The sequence below is a fragment of the Silurus aristotelis genome (genome assembly GCF_946808225.1).
Source record: "Silurus aristotelis genome assembly, chromosome: 26".
Lineage (NCBI taxonomy): Eukaryota > Metazoa > Chordata > Actinopteri > Siluriformes > Siluridae > Silurus > Silurus aristotelis.
The window spans coordinates 15266573-15290576 of record NC_139599.1 but is presented as its reverse complement, the minus strand read 5'-3'; the positions used below and the strand labels follow the sequence as shown (position 1 = coordinate 15290576).

Genomic DNA, 24004 nt, shown 5'->3' with positions numbered 1-24004 from the left:
CAACCCATGCAAAGCATATCTTCATGGAGCCGTCTTTGTGCACAGTGGCATTCTCATGCTGGAACAGGTTTGGGTCTCCTAAATGGAGTAAAGTGGAAATTCATTGCTACCGAATGCTATCCAAAGACATCCTATACAATTGTGGGCGTGTTTTTGTGCACCGTGCTGATTGGCTGATCCAATATCTACGTGACCGCGCAAAGTACCGGTGCTTCTAATAAATGCGATACAATACAGAACAATAACATCACTAGCTCTTGCTTGTGCAAATTAAAAAAAGAAAAGATGTCAATTTTATTGGTTTAACATTTCTTTAATTTCAACAACACCCCCGAATAGAAAAACCCAATCGAAACATAGGAGCTTCAAAAACTAATTTACGAGATTGTCAATATCCGATTATTCAATTATCACTGTTTCATGGCGAAGGCATTTGATGGCAGTAAAATGTACAGATGGAGTAGGAAAATATAATACTTCCATTGTGCCTTTTTTCAGTACAAGTCTTACAGGCATATTGTGTAAACAATATATAAGAACAAACAATATTGCATAGATATCAACTTTTTTTCAAGAATAATGTGAAATAGAGGTACGTGCAGTTTCTAATGAACCTGAGTTTTTAATTTAAAAATTTTTTTTAATCTCTCGAGGAGTAATACGTAGAAATATCGTTCTGAGATAAGACGAATCACAAATCCACTTCCAGAATCGTAAATTTTACAAACGTGTCCATAATCCAAATCTGACTACTTAGGATCTCTATTTACAAAAGGTTTTTGAACCCTATAAATATTTATCCCAATTTTTGCATAAATATAACCAAGAACATCATCACATCACAGTGTTGACCCCAAAAGTCCTAAAGTAGACACAGATTAAACAAATGAAACACAAATATTATTGTGGACTACATAATTTCACCTTCAGATGACCTACCAAACCTAGAGATCTTACAGATATGAAATATTGGGTCGTTTATTTCTTAATCACCAAGTATAAGTTTGTTTTATTTGTTCAATTGGTTTCTCTTGATTTACTTGGGTTTTATTGAGCAAAGTGGTGATCTTTATGATGTCCTTCTCGAACTCTTCAATCTTCAAGAGGATCAATATCCTCATCCAATCTAGTTCTTCCACGCATGCGTTTGGCAACTATGGTATCCTAATCTTTTAGCTACGCTGCACCTTGAAACAGCAACTCATTTGAAAACACATCTTCAGACAGGCAAGCTATTTTTTTGATGCTGTATTTGTAAGAAGTCCTTGATTGTCATGTAAGGCACCTATATAGAAAATTAATTATGTTTATGAGGAAATATAGGAAATTCGACAGGGTTCACAAACTTTCAAGCGCCGCTGTATACTGCAGTTATAAATAAATGCAAACATTTGGGGTAGGTAGGGCACTGCGACGGAGGATATGGAAAGAATTGGGAGCTAAAGTCGCATAAGAGTCGAACATCAACAGCTGAGGACTGTGTTTTTTTATTGTCGTACGTAATGCAGTTATTATTATAGTGTAAACCATAGGAAAAAAATGTCAGTATTTGAGCTGTTTCTTAGCATCAATTCATGACGCGACTATTTAATGCGCTACATCGTGGTGTGTAGAAATCGATTTCATTTCCAATTCAAGTTCAAAACCTCTAAAACTTCGTCCTGCGATCCGAAAGAATCGGGATTTCGAGTGGGCGGAGCTAAAACAAAAAAAGTCATGTAAACTCAGCCCTGACTGCATAATTTGTAAGTCATGTGACACATTTATGAAAACGACCCCAGATTTGTGACCGTTAGAAAGTCGCTTTCAAACACAGTGGCAGGAAACGAACTAATTAAATGAATTCGTTAAAATATTGTGCTAACAGTAAAGGGAAGCGTTCCCGTTTCCCCAAATATATAGAGCAAAGTACATATCTAAGCTATTATATTTAACAGCAGCGGAAGCCATTTTCTCCCAATCAATTATGAATGTTAAGATTTCGTGAACTTGACAGTAGGCATGTGTGATGATGAGGCCTTGATGTAGCATAGAATGTAGGCAGAAAGTAACCTGAAAGCCTAAACCTTTTCAACACCGGCACAAAATATATAGTAAAGGTTGAAAGGTTTGATGCGACCATGTTGTTTACATACAAGCAAATTTCTGAGTAAGAAATGAAGCTGCATCACTAAAAAGATTAAATATACAGATACACAGCGATTTGCAAAAAAGTCGTCAATCGCACATTTTTGCTACAAGGCAGTGGATAACGAGTGAGAAAAATCACTAATGATTGATTATCATTGAGCATTATAAAGCTAATAGGCAAGATAGCTGAATCACAAATAGGTGACACCCCCCCACCTACTACCACCCTCTTCTTCTGACCATACCTTTTTCTTAGGCAAAATGTCGCCAATGAGTATGCTTCCCTTATTTGGTAGTAATATTCGCTTTGTAACAATGGCAAATCAATGGCATGTATTCCATTGGGGTCATGGAAAAGTGGCACAAATAATAGGAGGAATTGTCCTTGATGGACTGGTGTATATCCATCAGTGCTCCTGATCCACAAAGTCCCTGAGCGGGATGATGCAGATGAATAAATGAACAAACGAATATATCAGCTGTGCCAGTACCTGCACTTGTGTTTGGTCATTAAAGTGCAGACGGTTTCCCCGCAGCCCCAGCAGGTCTGGACGCTATGCGCTGGAACTATTTTACACTTGCACAGCTGGCACACTTGCGGGTTGGTGCTAGCGGCTTGTGGAGATTTCCGTTCAACCAATTGCTTGAGTTCATTTAAAATGATTGCATTGGGCGCCAGCATGACATCGGTCACTTCGATGCGCTTGGGGTCCCACACGCAGTCCTCCTCCATGCCACTGGGAACGGCCTTCATGCCGCACTTGGGTGGTACCCATGCCGTGTCGAACCCATTGCTGTGCCATGTCTTCTGCATAGGGTGATTGTCCTTGTCGATTTTCTTGACTTTTCCACAATCGACCCTCAGTTTCAGAACCACACGGTCTACATAAGTGGAGTTCAGTGGGTAGCGTTCGGCCTTCTTCTGGTTGCGGCTCACGTAAACCCCAGGCCCCAACATCCCACCCAAGGATTGCCTGAAGCCATTTTGGATGATATTGCGAGCCGATTGGATTGTGGTGCCGTGGTACATGGTGTAATACCTGCCGGATTTCGGCTCTTGTTCTGCTCTGAGCTGGCGGTCCTCATCGTACTCCACTTCCCAACCGAAGAAATTAATTGACATTTCTTTTTTTCTGTACCAAAATAAATAAAAGGAAAAAATTGCAATGAGTTGTAAGAGAAGTCTATATCATTTGTATAGTACGTCAACGTGTATATACATTACACATCATTGTAGTGAAGAGAATAAAATAGTACAAACATTGTGGTTAAACAATTATTGACAAGTTTCCTGGCAGAGCGATGCAGCAGAGACCACCAGTGTCAAAATCATCTCTCTTGCCTCCTCATTTGTACAGTAGATTAGGAGTCGCTTATAAATGTCGCTTATACCTGATATTACGATCCACAATCCACAATTAGTAGACATGACTACCATTTAGCAAGTTTTCTAACCAGTCCTTCAATTAACGTTCGATGAAGACGCATTAAGACAATGTCAGAAAGCAGCAAATGTGGTGTGGTTATTTGCATCCAGAACAACTTCTGAACCACAACTGCTTCTGAGACACAATGAACACAAAGTTTATATCTACATTCCAAACAAAGTCAAAAGACACTGACTTCACACTGGGGCGTACAAAATACACCAACCAGCGACAAACTAGTCTCTGTAATACTAAACATGTTATATATTTGAGAAAACAGGAGCACATTTGACGTTTTTAAGCCTGACATTCAGGTATAATCATCAGAACTGCTTCTTTGTGAAAGTGTAGTTGAGAATAAAAGGACCTGAGAGCTTCCAAAAGTGGACGTAATGAATTAGAACTGAATCAAATCAAATCTAAACTAAACTAACTAGAAAAAATCCGGAAAGATGTAAAAAAAATAAAAAAACAAACTCAAAATTTGGACACCGACCTGCTGTTGGTGCTCCTGCCGACTCCTCTCCAGGTTGTGTGTGTGTGTGTGTGTGTGTGTGTGTGTGTGTGTGTGTATGTGTTTGGGGGGGTGTCAGTACTTTCGTTTTCGTTTCATTGCTCAAGTTTCCTTCCCTGTACCTGTAAGCGAAAACGATACTCTTCCATACCTGATCATTCCTAATAATAACCCTAGAAGTGTCTATAACACTTTACTTTTATATTATATTATATTATATTATATTATATTATATTATATTATGTTATGTTATGTTATGTTATGTTATGTTATGTTATGTTATGTTATATTATGTTATGTTATGTTATGTTATGTTATGTTATGTTATGTTATGTTATATTTATAAAACCACTGAATTACCAGGAAGTTGTCCAAATTAGTTCTTATTCACTACATAGTCACACTTCTGTGAATTGAAATCCATCCAATTAAGTACAATGAAATGAAAAACGGGGAAACGTCAATAATTTTGGATCAAGTTTCCAAATAATGTGCTTTAGCTCATAAATAGAAATACTAGTCCACTTTATAGGCTTAATAAAGTATAAAGAATAGGAAATAAAGTACAAGGATATAAAATAAAGACAAAGTCAGAGTAAGAGGCTTCTATTTTAAGTTGAGCTGACAATTTGGTGCATGAATTATTATTATTATTATTATTATTATTATTATTATTATTATTATTATTATTATTAACGCTGTTCGTGGACCAGACTACTTTGTGGTTTCCACTCGGACTCATTTGATTGTGGCTTCTCAAATGTTTTTCACCTGAGCTTATACACCTTTAAAAGAAAAAAGAAAAAAGAAATTCCAATAGTTTTCATTCTAAAGCATATATTGCGAAGTAAATCGTTTTGAATCAAAAGAAACGCTTAGGTTGGCATTAAAATATTGTAGCTAACGGTGATAAATTACAAATTATAAATTTTAATTTATTTATTTCAATCCTTATCATTTTATTTTTGTTTGTTTTTATTACTTCTTTGTATATTGTCACGCTGAAAAGTAAAAAAAAAAAAAGTAAAAAACAAAAGAGCAACAAGGGTTATGTTCACTGAGAAGTAGTGTTGGTTTCCACCCGGACCAAATTCATAGTTACTATGTAGATGGATTTACCCGAATAAGTGAGCTGAAAAAAAGAACAGTCTTTAAACAGCAACAATAATAAAATAGTTTCCAAACTTTTCACCGGATATAAATATTTGGTGCGGGTTTTTTTTTTATGTTTGTTGTTTTTATTTTGTCTCATTTGCGGCTTTTTGTGTCGAAAGAGAAGAAATTCGCGTTGAATTTCAGGTAACTAGACAGCGAGAAATCCCCCCCCCCTCTCTCTCTCTCTCTCTCTCTCTAGATCCCTCTGCATCTTTCTTTCCATTCCTCTCATTCTCTCCATTCCTCTCTTACTTCCCTATCACTTTCACTCCTCTCTCCTTTTTTTTTTCATCCTGCGTACTCTCTCTATCTCTTCATTCCTTTATCTCTCTTTTCATCTCTAATCTCCCTCTCTTTCTCCATCTCTTATCTCCCTCTCTCTTCATCCCTTTCTCTTTCTTCATCTCTCTCATATCTTTGCATCTGTCTCAACCCCTTTCTTCCTACATTTCCTTCTGCATCCCTCTCTCCATCCCTTACTCACTATCTCTCCATCTTCCCCTCTCTCTCTTTCCAATTCCCCTTCTCTCCATCCCCCTCTCGCTTTTCTTTCTCTATAGACTTCACTGAATTGTATTTCACCAGTTTTTTTTTTTATTATTATGATCTCTCTCTCTCTCTCTCTCTCTCTCTCTTTCTCTCTCTCTCTCTCCTAGAAAAGACAGATAAATGAAACAGAAGGGAGGATGTTTGTGAGTTCGTGGTGGAGACGTGCACTCTGACAGCAGGGTACTAAAGGAGATGGAAGTGCTCTTGGTTGGAGAAGGAAACTTCTCGTTCTCGGTGGCTGTGTGTGAATCTGGTGATGTTCACAGCATCATCGCCTCCTGCTTACAAACCGAGCAGCAAGCTGTGGCCCAGGAACACGCAGCCCACAACATCCAGCACCTCCGAGACCGAGGTGAGACCTTCAGCTTCAACATGGCCATGAACAAATTCTGATGCTTTATGCAAATGTTTATGATTAGTGAAACTGAACTCAACATAGAGCACAAAGTCCAAATATTCATGTAAATGTTTTAAAGTAATGATGGTGTTATAGATGACGTAAATCTCTTTTGTGGATATTTTAATAACCCTTGTGTCCTTTGAAGTGTTGCTTTTTTGAGATGGTTGCTATGGAACCTCAATACCCACAGATTAGCAGATACAGATTATTAAGTGTGTGTGTGTGTGTGTGTGTGTGTGTGTGTGTGTGTGTGTGGTTTTTAGGCTGTACACTGCTTTTCGAGGTCGACTGCACGAGCCTGCACGAGCACGAGGTCATCCGGCGTCGTGCCTACGACCGTATCGTTTTCAACTTTCCTCACTGCGGGCGGAAAAGCGGCGTCAAGAAGAACCGCGCTCTCCTGACCAAATTCTTCCTGAGGTGAGACTTCTTTTCTTTTCTTTCCCTTTTTTCGTTCAGAACTGATGTAAGACTCTGAGGGTTACATAACCGCTAAGGATCTTCAACACACTGCTTGTGATGATTCCCCCCCCTCAAGCTGCGTTGAAGTGATTAAGGCCGACGGAGAAGTGCACGTGGCTTTATGCAACGGCCAAGGAGGCACACCATGTGACAACCCGATGAGAGAATGGCACAACAGTTGGCAAGCGGTCGCCATGGCAGCCGAGGCCGGCCTGGTTCTCAGCGAGATCCGTCCTTTCGATCGAGACCGATATCAAGGTTACAAAAGCACGGGTTACAGGTAAGCGGTATGTCGTACATACACGTCCACCTGTGTACACACACCTGCTTTCGGCAGCAAAACCCCCGAAGCACAACAATAGGGTTTGAGGTTTTATACAGAATTATAGCCAGCATTCATCGCGGTTTGTTTTTGATGCACTCTCGTTTCATATTCATCATAAAAAAATGGAAGGCGTGTATTGACACATATATTCACATTTAATAATTGCAAATAAAGCTCATTTCAATTCCTTTGTAGGAGTCAGGATAAAGGTTTTCACGTGGAAGGCGGACTGAATCACGTTTTCACCCGAAGCCTGCCATACACCATGCCTGAGAAACTCAAAATGCAGGCCACGATCGGGAAGGAGACGGTCAGCTTCGAGCTTCCTCAGGAGTTAAGCGAATATGTGAACAGGTGAGGGGTTTTGAAAATGTTCACAGGTAAAATGTGCCACTAGTTCCATGATTTCAGCATGTCCTGGGAATTCCTAGACTACTTTTCCAGTTTTGCAAAGCGATATTGCATACTGTATATTCTGTTCAGCCAAAATTTAGGTCTTTTTACCTGTTATATAGAAATATATTTCAATTAGTAATAGTACACTGACCAGGCGTAACATTATGACATTATAACATTATGACGGATGAGGTGAATAACACTGATCATCTCTTCATCATGGCACCTGTTAGTGGGTGGATATATTTATTACTCAGCAAGTGAATATTTTGTCCCAAATTTGGCGTGTTAGAGGCAGACAAAATAGGCAAATGCAAGGATTTGAGTGAGTTTGACCAGACATGGTCATGTGATGGCTAGACGTCTGGGTCAGAGCATCTCCAAAACTGCAGCTCTTGTGGGATGTTCCCAGTCTGCACTGGTCAGTATCTCTTAAAAGTTCTCCAAGGAAGGAACAGTGGTAAACGGCCAAGGTTCACTGATGCACGTGAGGAGCGAAGGCTGATCCGTGTGGTCCAGTCCAACAGACAAACTCCTGTGACTCATGTTTCTGAAGTTCAGTTCATGCTGATAATGCTTGATGGGTTCAGTTCTGTTTTGGCAGCAAAAGGGGGACCAACACAATATTTGGCAGGTGGTCATAATGTTATGCCTGATTGGTGTAACAGAAATTCGCCAGTAATTATAATTCCTAACCAGTGTGGTACAAGGAAGTGTATAATCACATGAAGGTTGCTGTCTAAAATCTTTTGCCTGGCAGAGGGAATACCTTAATGTATAAATTTGACCAGCACTATTAAGTCAAAAGTTTTAACACTGGACACATGGCCATAGTGTAGAGGAAGTGAAGAGAGTTTTTTCCTTATAAATCTGACTTTTGCTCACAGTCAGCTTAATCAATCACTGGTCTCTATATAAGCCCCATAGGAAGGTGTTGTCACCTTAAAGATTAAGTATAGCCACCTTGAGTTCTCCCTGCTGGTAATCCAGAATGCCCTGAAATGACTGGACTTTAACGAGCATGTCACGTTGTCAATCCTTCCTCTTTATGTTAGGGATTTTCTTGGTCGACACTCACGCCATCCTGTGAAACTTGTCCAGGAGCAGTTGCTCAGAGAGATCAAATCCTCATGGCCCATGTGTTCAGTGAGCGGCAACTTTCCCGAGTTGCTCAGCTACTCCCAAGACAAACTTCAGGCTTGTGGCTCAAACCTGAGCCCCTCTGAAATCTACAGGATCAAGCCCATTGAGACCCATCCCCTTGACCAAGGTGGAGCAAACGAAAAGGATTGCGAGACAGTGGAGGAGCATCAGTTCTCCAGCAGTAGATATATGCTGCGTCCATCTTTGTTAATGCATGCAGAAGAAATTGTTCAATGTGATGATTTCATCCCTGGAACCATTTATACACTGAGTGGGTTGGTTTTTCAAAGAGTTCCCATCTGTCCAACCCGCTCCCCTGCTTTCCACCAGCTTCTCCTCGTCGCCGTTTTACCAACCGAATCCCAGCCTGTCCAGAGCCTGCAGAATGACCTGGAAGCTCTGCTTTCTCATTACGAAGTCTCCTTCGAGAAGGAGGAGCTAGCTGAGGAGTGTCGAGTGTTGCTCAGGTCTCGGGAACGCCACAATTTTGGCCAAATAACTTGCGCCCCTGTCCATCAACCAAAACTCCCACTTGGTCAAAGCTCCATTTTGACTTTGCTGCTAAATCTGGACCACCTAGCAAACCTGGTCTTCTCGATTCCTGACTGGCGCCTGCAGTGGACGCCGGACCCACGTTTCCTGGCAAGTTTTGAACCCGGTATCCAGGTGCCCGCCCTGTTTCGGCCGTTCTCGCTTTACCCCCCGAGTTACACCCATGACGTGAGCTTCTGGATGGAGCCGGACGAATTCGACGAACTCGAATTTTACAGGGCAGTCCGCATCGCCACATGCGGCGCTGTAAAAGACATAAAGCTGGTAGACAGGTTCCGCCACCCTCACATGGGACATGCCAGTCTGTGCTACCGGTTGGCGTACCAGTCGCCGGATCGTGCCCTATCCCGCACCCAAGTCCTGGTCTTGCAAAACCAGCTGCGCACACTGCTGCCTTTACGCTTGAACATCACCCTCCGGTAAAAACTCAAGGAAAACAAAGACATCACACAAATACTTCAGTCAGAAGTCAACACGAGGGGAGTCATACCAATACCACTTACATCCCAGGGGTCATCACCCTTTCTGTTATTTTTATTCCAGAGATCATGTACGGGTAATCTAACTCAAATAAGCTACATTTAATGAAATACTTAATACCAGCCTCCATGATGTTTGTTATTTAGTTACCACCCGAATACTAAATAACCAGATGACGCACACCTTCATAGGTACACGTGTTCTGTTATACAAAAGGTTGTACATAACAATGGAAGTTTTCACAATCAAATCCACACCCAGGATTAATTATAGACTCCTTTGATGTAATACGGTTTCACAAAACAACTCCAAGCCGGTAATATTCTGCACTTGACTTAACGATGCAAACATGGAAAGCTACCCGGTCGAACCTGTAATTTATTTATATTTTGTGCTGGTTCTTACAAGATCTTGATGAGGACGGTGCATGATCTTGTGACTTTTTATTGATCACTATCAATGGAACAAAACACGACAAGAGGACGTGGAAATGAAACGGTCAGGCAGTTAAGCAGAAAGTCTCATCATCCAAAAAATTTCTCTCTCAGCATGCTCCTCAACGTTTTCTCTCTCATATGATGCAGTTTTAATCATCCTGCCAATCCAAGTTTTCAGATCAGGGTGTTTTGGTGCATTTCCAACTGTGGCAGCTGTGATACAACCAATCCTAATAAGGCTAAATGCATTTTTCTTTGCTATATGGGTACCTCTGATTTATCTCCAAGAAGACATGATTGTGGGGATTGGATTTTATTTATGATTGTTTGTAATAAACATGCTGCTGAATACAATTTTGTGTCACATGGTCAAGTTTGTTCCTGTTGCAGAGATGGAGTGCAGAAATCAAGATCAAATTCTGACTGAATTATACATTTCCTTCTAAACGTTTCCCACACACACACAGATTTGAGCTTTTCGAGGAATAAAGCGCAGCAGCGCCACCCATGGTTCTACGAAAGAATTACATATGAAGAGTACCGTGTTTTGGACCCCTTTAGCGTTATCAGGAGTCCAACTAGTGATTATGGTGCAGAGGAAGAACAGGATTGTTATGAAAGAAGAAACATTGTAAAGAATAATAATTGAATGTTGAAAATTGCATTGAGCAAAGGAAGACAAATGAGAGCCAGGATAACGGGTTTATTATGAAATAATAATGCATTTTTGAAATTTTACTGTGGTCAGTATACAGATATTTCTTGACTAGTTGTGCTTTTCTTCAGTCGGATGTCTCAGCTTGACTCCCATCTTGTAAGGTTTGGGCGTAAGTGTAATTCCATATACAGGAGTGAAGTTTGGTGCTCCTGCATCTTCAGGCCAAGTGAACTGAAAGCGACGCAACAGAGTGACCAAGACCAGGAAGAGTTCCATGCGAGCCAGACCTTCACCGAGACATGTGCGAGGACCTAAATGCATGCATTAAGTACAGATTTTTTTTTTTACGTGTTATCTTACAAAAAATTTTATTTTGCCAGAATTTGAAAGAAACCTATTATAGATACTCACCAGCAGAAAAGGGCATAAAGGCCTCAGGCTTCTCAAATTGGCCCTGTTCACTCAGGAAGTTTGATGGGTTAAATTCATGAGGAAACTTCCACTGGCCTTCTTCAATCAGCAACAACGAGAGGTTGGGGATGATCAGCGTGCCCTAGAATGTGGAGAACAATAAGCAACACACACACACACAAAAACAAGTGAATGCTTTGAAATGAAATGTAATAATCACCGCCGGAATTTTGTAGCCCATCAGTTCAGTATCTCTTGTGGTAGAGTGGAACACGCTCAGAGGGACGGTGTTGGCGATGCGTTGAGACTCATGGATCACAGCCTGTGTGTAGGGCATGTTGTGTCTATCTTCAAATGACGCATGATCTTTCCCCTCCAGAACCTCGTCAATCTCCTGCTGGCATTTCTCTGGAAACATTGAACAAATCGGCATGTGACACCTACCTTTTTGCAGAATGTATCCAATGCATAGGCAGTGACAGCACGGTTTCTTTGCATAGGCAAACAAGGCGGTCATCTAAGTGCAACCAGCTTGGACTGGCGCCCCCCGCTGTGCCACTGCCCTCACCTATATAAATTATTGACCTGTTCTTTTTGCTCAATTTAATATACAGTATATGTTTACATACTTGTATTTCAGGCAATTTAAATAACTTTACGGAAGGTTGTGAATTATTTCTTTGATGTAGAGGACGATAGGAAAATTTTCTAGGGTACCACAAATGCTAGAAACGGCCCTGGACGGTGCTGTGGCTAATATATAGATCAGACCTTGAATATCTGGATGTGTGATGAGGTAGAGGAAAGCTGTGAGGAGGGTGTTGGAGGTGGTATCAGTTCCAGCGAAGTGCAGGTCAACCAAATGCATCACAAGCTGCATCTCACTAAAAGAAGAGCCTTCATTCTTCTGTTGAAAAGCATCAGATAATAGTTGTTTAAATATACAAGGATCTACAGTAAATTCTCAGATTGGAGCGACAACTAATTAAAATGTCACACACCTTATCGAGCTCGTCCAGATAGCAGTCAACAAAGTCTCGTGGCTGGCCTGGCACTCTGGTCTCTTTGTGCTGGTTTATCATGTTCGCTGCCTTTTGCTTTAATATTTGCGAATATGTAAAGGCCTTTTTAAAAGGAAGGGGCAGACATCTCACGAAAGGAAGCGTATCATAGATCTGCAGGGAAAATAGAGCAAAATATATTACTGGATCAGAAAATATACGAATAACATTATAGACATAATGATTTATTGACGTCTTACCATTCCCCAAGGTCCATTGGCGATCTTTGACGTTTCCGTGAACAGCCGAATGTACTCTTTCAGGGTTTGATCCTCATAGTCGTAACGAGTGCTAATCAAAACCAGGAAGATGATATTTGAAGCTGCATCATGGAACAGAGTCTGAGGATTCATGGTGCTTCCTGTTCAGCAATTATGAAAAGTGACATTACTCGACAAACATCATAGGCATTTTGGCCACCAGACAAATTTGTTCTTTTGTTAGGTATACAAATGAAATCACTTGAATATTTCAAAATACTGACACTGCTATGGAAACTAACCAACACTTTTTTCCAGTCGCGCAACCATGTGCTTAATTTCGGCCAGGATCCTGTTCTCCATGGACTGCTTGCCCATGCCAAAGTTTCTCAGTGTCATGATGTCAAAGCGCCGGTGTTCCTTCCATCCAGGACCATAATCAGCCATAATAACACCTGTTATAATTATTAATTAGTCAGACTGGAACAGCTAAATAATTAGCAGATACACATTAAAACACAATGATGTTAATAGCAAAAATAGTGTAAATCTAGAATGAAGGAACCACCCAAAGGTATTTTTCTTATAAAAATATAGCGAGTTATATTTCTAATATACTGTAAGTGAGACAGCTAGTTATAGAAACAATAGAAAATAGAACCTCGCATGGCCCATCAGAACAAATGAAGGTGACCTTATTTAAACTCTATTTCACCTTTCTGTTCCATGACATTGCTGACCAGAAGGTTTTCGGGACGTCCGGAAAAGTCTGCAGATTTGGTCACCAGAGCTTCTTTTATCGCCTTTAAACCAGTAAGAACAACAGCTGGCCTTCTCCCGAGGTACAGGCTGTATACTTTCCCATAGCAGTTAGCCAACTAGAGACCAATAAACAGTTACAAAACAAAGTTTGCTATTGTAAAATCTTATTGGCAAGTAATAACAGATCTCATTGCAAGTTGCCAGATTTTTCACATCTCATTCGATTGGCCGACATCATCTATACATTTATCTTTCTTGCGCTTGTTATTTTGTTTTATTGCAATACCACTGTCTAGAACAGAACAATAGTATGTGACCTGAGAAAAGTCTGTATGGTATTATACCCTCTCCAAATCTTTCAGAGGATTGTTGATGTCGAGTTGAAACAGGTTGCCGAATATAGGGATGGGCCATGGTCCAGGAGGGAAGTTTTTAGGCTTCTGGATCCAGATGAAGAGGAAGACAAAGCAGACACAAAACACAGCCAGAATCCAGGAGCTCAACATGTTTGACCGTCGCACTGCTTCTATCTGCTCACAACTGCTGGAGGGTGATTCTTGGAAAGGTGACACAGATTAAAGTCCTCTCATCAACCAGGGTTTGCTTAACCACCATGGCACCTTGCCAAGACTTCCAGTTGTAGTTGTGTCCTATTTTTATTGTAAAAAGCATTTCTTGTCAGTCAAATATGTAAAGATCACACGTTTCTAAATCTATAAATGGTACGATATCTACTTTAAAACCTTATACAAAAGATTAGTGAACCCCCAGCCACCATACCCATATGTGGTCCTTCCTTGCTCCTAAGTTTGAAGCAGACAATTGCAGAGGATGTCTTTGTATAATATATCATTACAGTTTCTTCTTCACTTAAACTAGGGGCCACAAAGCAATGTCCATAAAGACATGGTCATGCCAAGTCAGAGTGGACCTGAGGATCAGGTTCCAAAGCCTCGAGCCGGCAACATCGGTGTGTGAATAAGGAACAACTTGAAGATATTAGTTAACAGGATTAAGGTTAGTTGGAGTGGAATGGTAGTGGAAAACATCAGCAAATGGGTGCCAAAGCATTCCAGGGTTGTTTTAGTAGGATCAAACTGGATTGCACCACTCCCAGACATAAATAACAAGTCCCATGCAATAGAAAGAGTTTTTTTCAGTTTAGGAATAGATTTCCCCAGGTAGCCAAGGTTGCTCTCCGAATCAATGAAATGAAGAGGAGCAAAATAAATAAATAAATAAAAGGTTTTAGCTTCATTAACTCATCCAGATTAGACATCCTAATTGCCCCATTTATGTGCAAGTGCTTCTAATAAAGGTCCTGTTGCATATGTAAACATCAAATCTCTGAAAAACAAAAAAACCCTGGATTCCAACTGTTTCCTCAAAGAATGAGAAGCATTTCTTTATCTATAAAGAAATATATATATATTTATATTTAAAAAATTATATTAAAAAAATAATAAAATTTCGCTTAAAGTAAAGGAGAACCAAAGCAACACAATACCCTGTATCAGCATCATTTCACTTTGTTTAATAGATTCCCACATTATCTACAATGCATTTCCACCTGCTCATACTATCTGTCTAATGGATATAAAGTGCTACTAATACACTATATTAGAAGCTCGATGAACTCTTTTGACTTTTTGTCCAAAGATAAGCACTTGTAACTGTATAACCAGATTATGTAACAGTTTGTTAGTTTCAAAGATCCGAAACATCCTACATATGTACATGGATGCCAGAGCTTCAAGAGAGTATGTTTATAATGCAGTGTTGTTTAGGTTTTGGTTTCCACCCCTTAGTTCAATGAAAGGGAAACATTAATGTTACAACATACAAACATTCTGGAAGGCATGGTTTGATCAGGGCTGGTTCTAGAAAATAATATTAGGGTGGGCATATAATAGGTGGGCAATCAATGGTAGTGGCCCCAACATCTAATCCAGCTCTCCTCATGAGTAATATTTACAAAATTAGAAAAATATCATTCAAAACTCAGTAGATAAACAGAACATTCTATAAAACACTGGGGGCACTGTAGCCAATCTGAAAGCGGTTACTTTATTAATATTAATTAGACATTGTCCGCTTTCCTATAAGAAGCCTATCAGGGATTTTGGTTTTCTCCTGCATATTAATTAGACCCTTCAAGTTTTTTTTTTTTATAACTTGCCAATCAGCGAGCAGTCCCCGCCTTCCTAAAGCGAACCAATCAGTAAGCTGTTTCCTCATGAATATTAATATGCCCTCCCCGTGCCGTTCTACGTTTCAGAAATGTCGCTCAACCGGAAGGTGTGATTTCCTGAACGCCTCCGTGATGACGTGCCAGGAAAAAACATGGCGACCAAGGGACTCCGGCAGCGTAGCAGGCGGGGAAGCAAACAGGACCCCAGCGCTACCGCCAGCAGTCCGGCCGTCGGCGAACCCCGGGCACCGGCAAAGGAGGAGAAAAGCACCGAGGAGAGCTCGAGTAAACCCGCCGAGTCCAGAAATGGGTGAGTCCAAAGTGCAGCGCCTCTGTTTACACTGATCCTGAGAGGAGCACCGGGGCGCAGTGACACAAAGCCGCACAGAAAACCACATTACAGGCGTGAATTTGATCTTCACCCGGGCGATTAGCTATGCTAACTGTCTGACTGCGAGGTGTAATGAGAACAGTTCATCCATCCTTCCATCCTTCCATTCATTCATTCATTCATTCATTCATTCATTCATTCATTCATTCATTCATCCATTCATTCATTCATCCATTCATCCATTCATTCATTCATCCATTCATCCATTCAGTCATACACATCTATCTATTCAGTCAGTCACCCATTCATTCATCCAGTCATCTGTCCATACATTGACATTCATTCATTTATTCACCCATTTGTTCATTGTCACTCATTAATCCATCCATTAATTGTCATTCATTCATTCATCCATCCATCCATCCATCCATTCATTCATCTATTCAGTCAGTCAGTCATCCATTCATCTGTCCAAACCGTTAGTTGACATTTATTTATTCTTTGTCAGTCATCAATCCATCCATCCATTTATTCAGTCATTCATGAATGTAGTCATCCATCTAAGTGTTTATTCAGCCTGTCATTTATTCATTCGTTCAGTAATTTTTTTTTTCCAGTTATCTATTTATCAATTCATTCAACTTATTTCCCAGGAAATAAATTTTCTTGGATTAGATAAAAAATTATTCTTATAAATTAAATATAAAAATTCATTCATTGCCTTCAGATGTCCAGTCTGTAGTATTTTGATATTGAATCTCCATATCAAGGACTGAGGTGTGTTTTGAGCTGCTTTTCTGCTCTCCGCGGGTGTATTTGAGTTACATCAGACAACTCGGGTGAATTTCTTCTGATCCTTGTTTCAGGTCCTCCAGTAAGGCAGGCCAGGTTTGGGCTCCTGAGGGCTCCACCGCGTTCAAGTGCCTGGTGTCGGCCCGCTTCTGCGCCGCTCTGCTCAGCAACATCTCCGACTGCGACGAGACCTTCAACTACTGGGAGCCGGTGTGTGCTGAGGCTTTTATCATTCTACTCCACGCTCTTTCTTTAAAACAGCAGACACTGAATCTGATACTTTACTTCTCCCTTCACAGACTCATTACCTGCTGTATGGGAAAGGGATGCAGACGTGGGAATATTCTCCTGTCTACGCAATCCGCTCCTACGCCTACCTGTGGCTGCACGCCCTTCCTGCCTACTTTCATGCCAATATCCTTCAGACCAACAAGGTGAAATAGAGAAGGCAATTATTTAGATTTCATCAGACTTTTTTATTTATTTTTTGTCAGATTTTTGTTCCAATAAATAATTAATAAGCACTTTTTGGAGATATTTGTTGTAGTTTTCAGGCTTTTTAAAATTTGTATTTATTTATTTTTTAAACTTCAACCTCATAATAGTGAGTCTTTAATGTCAGACTTTGTTTTGGGGTGAATAGGTTTTTTTTTTCTCGCTTGAATGAATATATAATATGAATATATAATATATTTTTCATTAATTTTCGTTCTACATTTTTTTAATAATCAGGTCCTCGTATTCTACTTCCTCCGCTGCGTGCTGGCGTTCGCCTGTTGTGTGTGTGAACTCTACTTCTACAAGTAAATGTGACGCTTTGGCTTTTATTTATTTATTTTTATTTTTTATTACTTTTCTTTTTTTTTTTGATGATGATGAGGAATTAACACCTTTATGTGTTGATTGCAGGGCGGTGTGTAAGAAGTTTGGCCTTCATGTCGCCCGGCTCATGCTGGCCTTCCTGGTTCTAAGTGCAGGGATGTTCTGCTCCTCTGCAGGTATGCATGTATGCAGGGTTATAAAATAAGAGTCTGCTGTAGTTGCTCAATCTTTCTCCAAAACCGCACTCTAGGTATCTAACTGCAATGCGGAGACAAAGCGATTACATCTTCCAACGTGTTCTTGTCTGTCAATCTGGAGTCGGACTTCTCTAATGCTTAAAAGATGCACTCAGAGTGTGTGTGTGTGTGTGTGTGTGTGTGTGTGTGTGTGTGTGTGTGTGTGTGTGTGTGTGTGTGTGTGTGTGTGTGTGTGTGTGTGTGTGTGTGTGTCTTGTATTCCCAGCTTTTCTGCCCAGTACTTTCTGCATGTACAGCACTTTGGTCGCGATGACTGGCTGGTTTCAAGGTCGCCCCAGTGTGGCCATACTGGGCATAGCAGCTGGCGCTATTATTGGTTGGCCGTTTAGCGCTTTGCTCGGGTGAGTAGCAGTTTATATCCTGGCACAAGGGACGTACTTTTGAAAGAGTCAAACGGGCAAATGGAACACTCAGAGATGTGGAGAAATCGGGATATCATCCGAATCCCAGACAGTATTTCTCTAAAATACAAGCAAGGACACCTGTGTTTTTTGTTTTGTTTTTTTAAGTGACACTTAAAACGAGCTCAAATCATGATTCCATGTAAAACCTGTCAAACCTAAAAGTGTTTCATATTAATCTTTTCTATTCGCAAACCATGAGGCTGAATGAAGCAGAAGGGCGCATGTTAAATCTTGTTATAATACTGTCCTGGCACGAATAAAACTATACTTGTGTGTTATACCAGTCGTGTGTTTTTACAGCTTTCCCATCGCGTTCGATCTCCTCCTGGTGAAGAAGAAATGGAAAAGTTTCATCACATGGACACTAGTGGCTCTTGTTCTCTTTCTGGTAAAGACATTAACGCTCTCTAACTGTAACACGAGCAACCCAAATCTTTTTTTTTTTTTTATAATTTTTTTTTTGTTGAGATTTTAAAGGAAGCCCTACTGTTTTATTTTAGGTCCCGGTTGTGGTGGTGGACAGTTTTTACTACGGCAAGCTGGCAGTCGCGCCTCTTAATATCTTACTCTACAATGTCTTCACTCCTCACGGGCCAGATCTTTACGGTGAGCGATTTTGTTATAATCCCTGTTTATTTTCCCTTGTAATGACAGTGGAACCCGGAAAAACTATCGGTATAGATTTTATTTTTTATTTTAGTCTAAAAGCCAACTTTTATTATCAAACACAGATATGATATGAATTGAACATATCTTTAAAATTAAAATTTCTAAATATGGCATTGTTTAGAGGGTCCTATGCCATAGTTTGGGGCCCCACTGGTCTAGCCTATGTAGTTCAATCGTCCGTTTACTGTTAAACCTCCGGACAGTTAGACCATTTGTGTTCTTTACAGATATACAGATATGCTTTCAAGGTTTAAATTAAATCTTTAAGTGAGCTGCTCTAGTGTATAGTATGTACGATGGAGAATGGTCTGAAATATTCCATAATGCATTTTAATTTTCTCCACTTTGTTGTATTGAATATGAATTTCCAAAGAAATACAGGATAAACTAGAATTTTGAGTTCGCTCTGGGTTCCTTATTTCCAGGTACGGAGCCTTGGCACTACTATTTTGTGAACGGGTTCCTCAATTTCAACATTGTGTTTGTGCTGGCGTTGTTCTCCCTTCCTCTCACCGCTCTCATGGAGGGTCTGCTTCAGCGGTTCAATGGTGAGTAAAGCTGTGTGTGTGTGTGTGTGTGTGTGTGTGTGTGTGTGTGTGTGTGTGTGTGTGTGAGATAAAGAAGTACCCTGCCCTGTCAGTGTCAGATTGACTGTATCTTGAATGTACACGTGTGCTGCAGTGCAGAACCTCGGACGTCCCTACTGGCTCACCCTGTCCCCCATGTACCTGTGGATGCTGATTTTCTTCACACGTCCCCACAAGGAGGAGCGTTTTCTGTTTCCCATCTACCCCCTCATCTGCCTGTGTGGCGCCGTGGCTCTTTCCTCGCTACAGGTAACACGGCGGGGTGTAACGGTACACGTTTTGGTGCAGGGCTTTTGGTTCGGGTGCACACGTGTACCGAATGCAATTCTTTTATACGTGCGGAACATGGTTACAACTTGAGTTACCTCACGAACATAGTTTGTTTAGTCTTCATCTTGCACTTTAAGCGCAGTGTCAGCGTTTTTTTTTTTAAATCATTATCATTAATAAACTTAAAAAAGAACATACACAACAGGGGTATAAATAAGAATCCAGAGTTAGCACAGTGTCACCGTATAAAAAATATCCGTAGCGCGTTTGTTCTGCGACTGCGCAAAATTACTGCCACTTCCGTTTTTACGACAGTGTAGGAATTGTGGATTCTTTATAGCTCTAAAAAGGAGAAAAAAACATTACAAGACATTTGTTAAAGTATACTGAAAGAATTAGAACAGAACAATTTAATTGAAATTTTACGTTTATTACATTTTTTTATTTAGTCAAAATTATTTAACAAATTACTCAATTTAATCAATGTAATGAAAAATGTTTCATTAATGAGATTTATTCCATTTTATTTGTAAAAAATAATTTTATATTGTTTCTAATTTAAAAATAAACTGTTCAAATTTTATTGGTTGAAAAATGTTGATAATAATAATAATAAAGTGCGATTTTAAAAAAAAACACGTTACGCGCCTATTCGTTAGTGTTAAAAAGTAATTTTTTTTAACCTAAAGTTTAATTATTCAAGCAGTTATGTTACAAACACAATTTAATTACACTTTATTTCTATAGCACATTTCCATTAAAAGCTCGATGCGGCTTTACAGAATGTAAGAATTACACAAAATTTAATTATTCCCATTCTTTTTTTTCTTTACAGAAATGCTACCACTTCATGTTTCAGCGCTATCGTTTGGAGCACTACACCATCTCCTCCAACTGGTTGGCTCTCGCCTCCGTTCTTCTGTTTGGAGTGCTCTCTCTCTCCCGTTCGGTGGCTCTTTTCCGCGGTGATTCTCAAATCCTTACCTTTTACCTCATCCAGAGCGTTTGCAGACGTATCGCTGATGTGAGGTATATGTTTGGGGGCTTACAGGTTATCACGCTCCCCTGGATTTGTATCCCGAGTTCCACCGCATCGCCAAAGACCCGTCAATCCACGCGGTGCCCGAGGGCCGACCGGTGAGCGTGTGTGTGGGTAAGGAGTGGCATCGTTTCCCCAGCAGCTTCCTCCTGCCTAACAAGTGAGTACTAGTACTAGTGACGCTTGAGTAATGTGAACTATTACCATCGTTGGTAACGTTGTTCTACTACTCATTATTTCTCTTCCAGCTGGCAGCTCCAGTTTGTCCAATCGGAGTTCAGAGGACAGCTCCCGAAGCCTTTTGCCTCAGCTCCAGACGCTACACGTCTCATCCCGACGGATATGAACGACCAGAACCTGGAGGAGCCGTCTCGATACGTGAGCGTGCCCTGAAAAGGGAAGCTTGCCACTTAGTGTTGGTTAAACTGAGGATATTAGCAAAAAGCAGCTCTTTGATTCAGATGTGAGCTGTACAATGCTGAAGTGATATTTATAAAACCCTTTACTCGTTACTTTCATTATCGTCGTAGCCTCAGTCCAAAACATGTCCAAATGTGGCTTTAAAATTGGGTTCAACTTTAACTGAGTTAAAAATATTTGTTTATAGGAAGTTTCTTATGTTTTTTTCTACTTCAGGTGGATTCAAAACACTGCCACTATCTGGTGGACCTGGCCACAGACAATGAAACCCCACGAGAACCGCGGTACGCAGCTAACAAAGACGAGTGGAGCATCGTCACAGAAAAACCTTTCCTAGATGCTTCAAAGTAAGCGTTTTTTTTTTTTTATTATTATTATTTTTTAATTAATTTTTTTTATTTTAAAGAACTGACGTGTTTTATAGGACATGTGTTGGTGTGTTTAAACCGGTGTGTTGTTTTATTTAATTAAAATTGAACGATTCATTTATTCAGCTGTGATTTTGTTCCATGTCCACACTGAAAACTGCCACCGGAGAGACCCCTTCAGAAAGAACTGCATAACTTTATCTTTTATTAGGTTTAGATGATGTGGAATTCTCTCCATACAAGTCCCTGTCAAATATATCAAATAGTAGCCTCGAGAGACTCCTGTCTGACCTCGTCTGTCAGCCTGTCCATCACCAAATAGGAAGGGGCTTAGGAACGATCCTTGATGCAATCCAACCTCCACCTTAAACCAGTTCCTACAGCACACTTCCCTGCTGTCGCACTGTCTTCATACATGTCCTGCACCACCATTTATCAGCATGTTCATGGCTAACCGTTCTGTGCACTAGTACATCAACGGACGTTTTAGCATAGTGTGCTGTGTAAAATTGATTCTTTTTCCAATTTTTTATTATACATTTTTTTATTTATCATAATTTACATATGTTGACAATCCTGACATACAGGTCAAATAATTCTTTTTATAATTTTTGCGGCCCCCTAGCGACATCTGGTGACTAGTCTGAGAATCAACGCCTTAAACAGTTTTGCGAAATTAGCCATACTACGATCTAGTTAAAACTTTTTTTTGTTTCTTTTTGGTTTTTGCCAGATTTCTCTTTAAGTGCTAACGTTTGTAGACGTTTTGTACGTAACCTCGTTATCATGCCGGTGTGTTAGATTAGACTTGTACCTTTGTACAAAGTATGTACCTTTTTTTTATAAGCCGTTAATGCAGTGGTTTGTCGCTGGTACCTGTATTGAATGCACTCGTCCTACAGGGGGCGCCTTAGTCCCACATTAAAGACATAAATTACTTCATGAAAATGTGAAAAAATGAACAAAAATGTGAAGGAAAAAAAAGTCTATCTCTCTTCTTTTGTAGGTCATCAAGGTTCTACCGGGCCTTCTTCGTTCCTTTCCTGTCCGAGCAGTACACCAGTTATAGCAGATACATCATCCTGAAACAACGGCGAGTGAAACACAGCAGGAGACGAACGCAGCCCTGATGCCTCATCGCAGTTTTTCTTTTTTTTTTTTCTCATTATTACCTTCCTTACTTGCTTCTCCCTTTAGCAGTATTTTCTGCACCTCTGAAAAAGAAACCTCCCTCTGTTTCCCGTGTGCGTGAGTGTGATCTCAGCATGGAACCGTCTGCCATTTTGCACATCGACCACCTCATATCATTCCATACGACGTCTTTTTCCATCACAGACCCCTCCATTTTTCTCACGCCCACCTTCTCATACATTACCTGCTGTATCTTTCTGAGCCGATGTTCCTTTGGCTCAGCAGCTCCTTTACGGACCTCTGCTTATTTCCCATGTGCACGTTCCACATCGTTTCGTCCTGGACTCAGACTATAAACTGGCCTCGTCCCAGGTCTCGGAGGACGAAACAACAGGCCTCCTGTCGCTCTAATCAGCGGGATGTCGTGTTCTTGGTGTCATGTCTCGTCCTGGAAATGAGTCGTCTCAGTGTTCAGTGTGTGATGGAGTCGAATAAAGAGCATCTTGTTGAGTGCCTGTTTTGGATCCATAAACCTAAATAATGGCAAATAAATAAGCGCAGAAAAGCCACACTGCAGACAGGATTTGCATTTCACGTGTCGGCAAATCGCTCACGAAAAGTGAAACTTCGATCTGCCACGGGGGGTTCGATTAATTCAAGCACATCGAAAAATATTTATTAAAAGCTTCTTTTTACATTATCATTTCTAGGATCATAATAGACTGTAATTTAACTTATTATATTCATTATAACTTATTGGAAGAAAGTTTTATGTGAAATCAGACCTTTAAACACCCCCATATAACCAAAATGGTATGATCCGTGTTTCATAACAACTGCGACGATTCGACTGTGAGATGGTAGATGATGAGATGGTATTTAAGTCAGGCTCCTCCTGTCGGAGCATCGAATCTTCGACTGTTCGTGGTCATCCCTACTCTTGATATAAAGCTTGCACAAAAGGTTATAAAATCCCTTTAAATTCGGCTAAAATGGAATTGATTTTCTGAAATGGTGTCCTTTTGATTTTCTACCCCGTCCAGCAAAGCGTGAATGAAATCCAGATTAAGTGGTTAATTACAGTCATGCTAAATTTGTTCAGTTTAATTTTAGACAGCAGAAGAAATCAGGACTGTCTCCACATCCATTAAAGTGGTCACTTTTCATTCTGATTGGTCAGGTGATGATGCCTACAAGGTAAATTTTTAATTAAACAAGAAAAGAAAAGCTGCATTATACTGGTCACATGATACAGCACCTCTAAAGTTAAGGGCCTCAAGGGTGGCAGCTTGACAATACCAGGGCTTGAACCCTCAACCTTCTGATCGGCAACCCAGAGCCTTAACCACTGCTCACACCTCCCGCAGTGGTACAGTTATGAGTGTTCAGGATGGAACCCTTTGTTACATCAGTTGAATGAAGCTAATGAGAGGCCATTAGAACTTTTATAATGTAACTGGCGACAGGAACTGAACTGTTTCACGTAAATTGAAGGTGGCTATAAACGAATTAAAGGTGAGGAATAATAGTTGGTGATCTGCTGTCATTAAAGAGAAAGAAACGAATCCAGGACTTCTGGGTGGTAACAGTAACTTTGGTTTGCTCCAGTTTGCGCCATTCCTAGTTGGCCCTATTCACATATTCTTAGCATATAGATGACT

At 40.3% G+C, this 24004-nt stretch overlaps 4 protein-coding genes across 5 annotated transcripts; 2 read left to right on the top strand and 2 right to left on the bottom strand.

Moving 5' to 3' along the window:
* Positions 1-292: 292 nt before the first annotated feature.
* On the bottom strand, positions 293-4132 carry gig2p (grass carp reovirus (GCRV)-induced gene 2p). Its single transcript, XM_083530646.1, has 2 exons — positions 4054-4132; positions 293-3263 (listed from the first exon to the last, which is right to left on the bottom strand). The coding sequence occupies exon 2, from the start codon at positions 3251-3253 to the stop codon at positions 2606-2608; it is 648 nt and encodes a 215-aa protein (XP_083386772.1). The 5' UTR covers positions 3254-3263; positions 4054-4132; the 3' UTR covers positions 293-2605.
* Positions 4133-5161: 1029 nt separating this feature from the next.
* Positions 5162-10324, top strand: fdxacb1 (ferredoxin-fold anticodon binding domain containing 1). Of its 2 annotated transcripts, XM_083530717.1 has the most exons (6): positions 5162-5370; positions 5883-6127; positions 6439-6595; positions 6714-6917; positions 7158-7316; positions 8414-10324. In XM_083530717.1, exons 2-6 carry the CDS (start codon positions 5968-5970, stop codon positions 9474-9476), a joined length of 1743 nt encoding a protein of 580 aa, XP_083386843.1. In that variant the 5' UTR covers positions 5162-5370; positions 5883-5967; the 3' UTR covers positions 9477-10324. The 2 variants fall into 2 exon arrangements, with proteins under 2 accessions (XP_083386843.1, XP_083386844.1); XM_083530718.1 differs by lacking the exon at positions 5162-5370 and having other exon boundaries at positions 5402-6127.
* Positions 10069-13568, bottom strand: LOC310720269 (cytochrome P450 2D3-like; the record flags this gene model as incomplete). The annotated part of the gene is made up of 9 exons (XM_083530720.1): positions 10069-10939; positions 11040-11181; positions 11260-11447; positions 11811-11946; positions 12041-12214; positions 12301-12461; positions 12603-12755; positions 13016-13178; positions 13407-13568. The coding sequence occupies 9 exons, from the start codon at positions 13566-13568 to the stop codon at positions 10737-10739; spliced, it is 1482 nt and encodes a 493-aa protein (XP_083386846.1). The 3' UTR covers positions 10069-10736.
* Positions 13510-22853, top strand: alg9 (ALG9 alpha-1,2-mannosyltransferase). The gene is made up of 16 exons (XM_083530715.1): positions 13510-13627; positions 15341-15563; positions 16451-16586; positions 16676-16810; positions 17109-17179; positions 17286-17374; positions 17661-17796; positions 18160-18247; positions 18360-18465; positions 18954-19076; positions 19210-19364; positions 20221-20350; positions 20437-20584; positions 20673-20802; positions 21061-21191; positions 22219-22853. Exons 2-16 carry the CDS (start codon positions 15406-15408, stop codon positions 22340-22342), a joined length of 1860 nt encoding a protein of 619 aa, XP_083386841.1. The 5' UTR covers positions 13510-13627; positions 15341-15405; the 3' UTR covers positions 22343-22853.
* The last annotated feature ends 1151 nt before the right edge of the window (positions 22854-24004 follow it).

Excerpts from the sequence above, each read along its gene's own strand:
- gig2p (XM_083530646.1), bottom strand. The coding sequence starts at position 3,253 with ATGTCAATTAATTTCTTCGGTTGGGAAGTGGAGTACGATGAGGACCGC.
- fdxacb1 (XM_083530717.1), top strand. The coding sequence starts at position 5,968 with ATGGAAGTGCTCTTGGTTGGAGAAGGAAACTTCTCGTTCTCGGTGGCT. Across the intron at positions 6,596-6,713 it reads CTGACCAAATTCTTCCTGAG|CTGCGTTGAAGTGATTAAGG; the intron begins GTGAGACTTCTT and ends CCCCCCCTCAAG. Across the intron at positions 7,317-8,413 it reads TTAAGCGAATATGTGAACAG|GGATTTTCTTGGTCGACACT; the intron begins GTGAGGGGTTTT and ends TCTTTATGTTAG.
- alg9 (XM_083530715.1), top strand. The coding sequence starts at position 15,406 with ATGGCGACCAAGGGACTCCGGCAGCGTAGCAGGCGGGGAAGCAAACAG. Across the intron at positions 18,466-18,953 it reads TCACGGGCCAGATCTTTACG|GTACGGAGCCTTGGCACTAC; the intron begins GTGAGCGATTTT and ends CCTTATTTCCAG. Across the intron at positions 19,077-19,209 it reads TCTGCTTCAGCGGTTCAATG|TGCAGAACCTCGGACGTCCC; the intron begins GTGAGTAAAGCT and ends CGTGTGCTGCAG.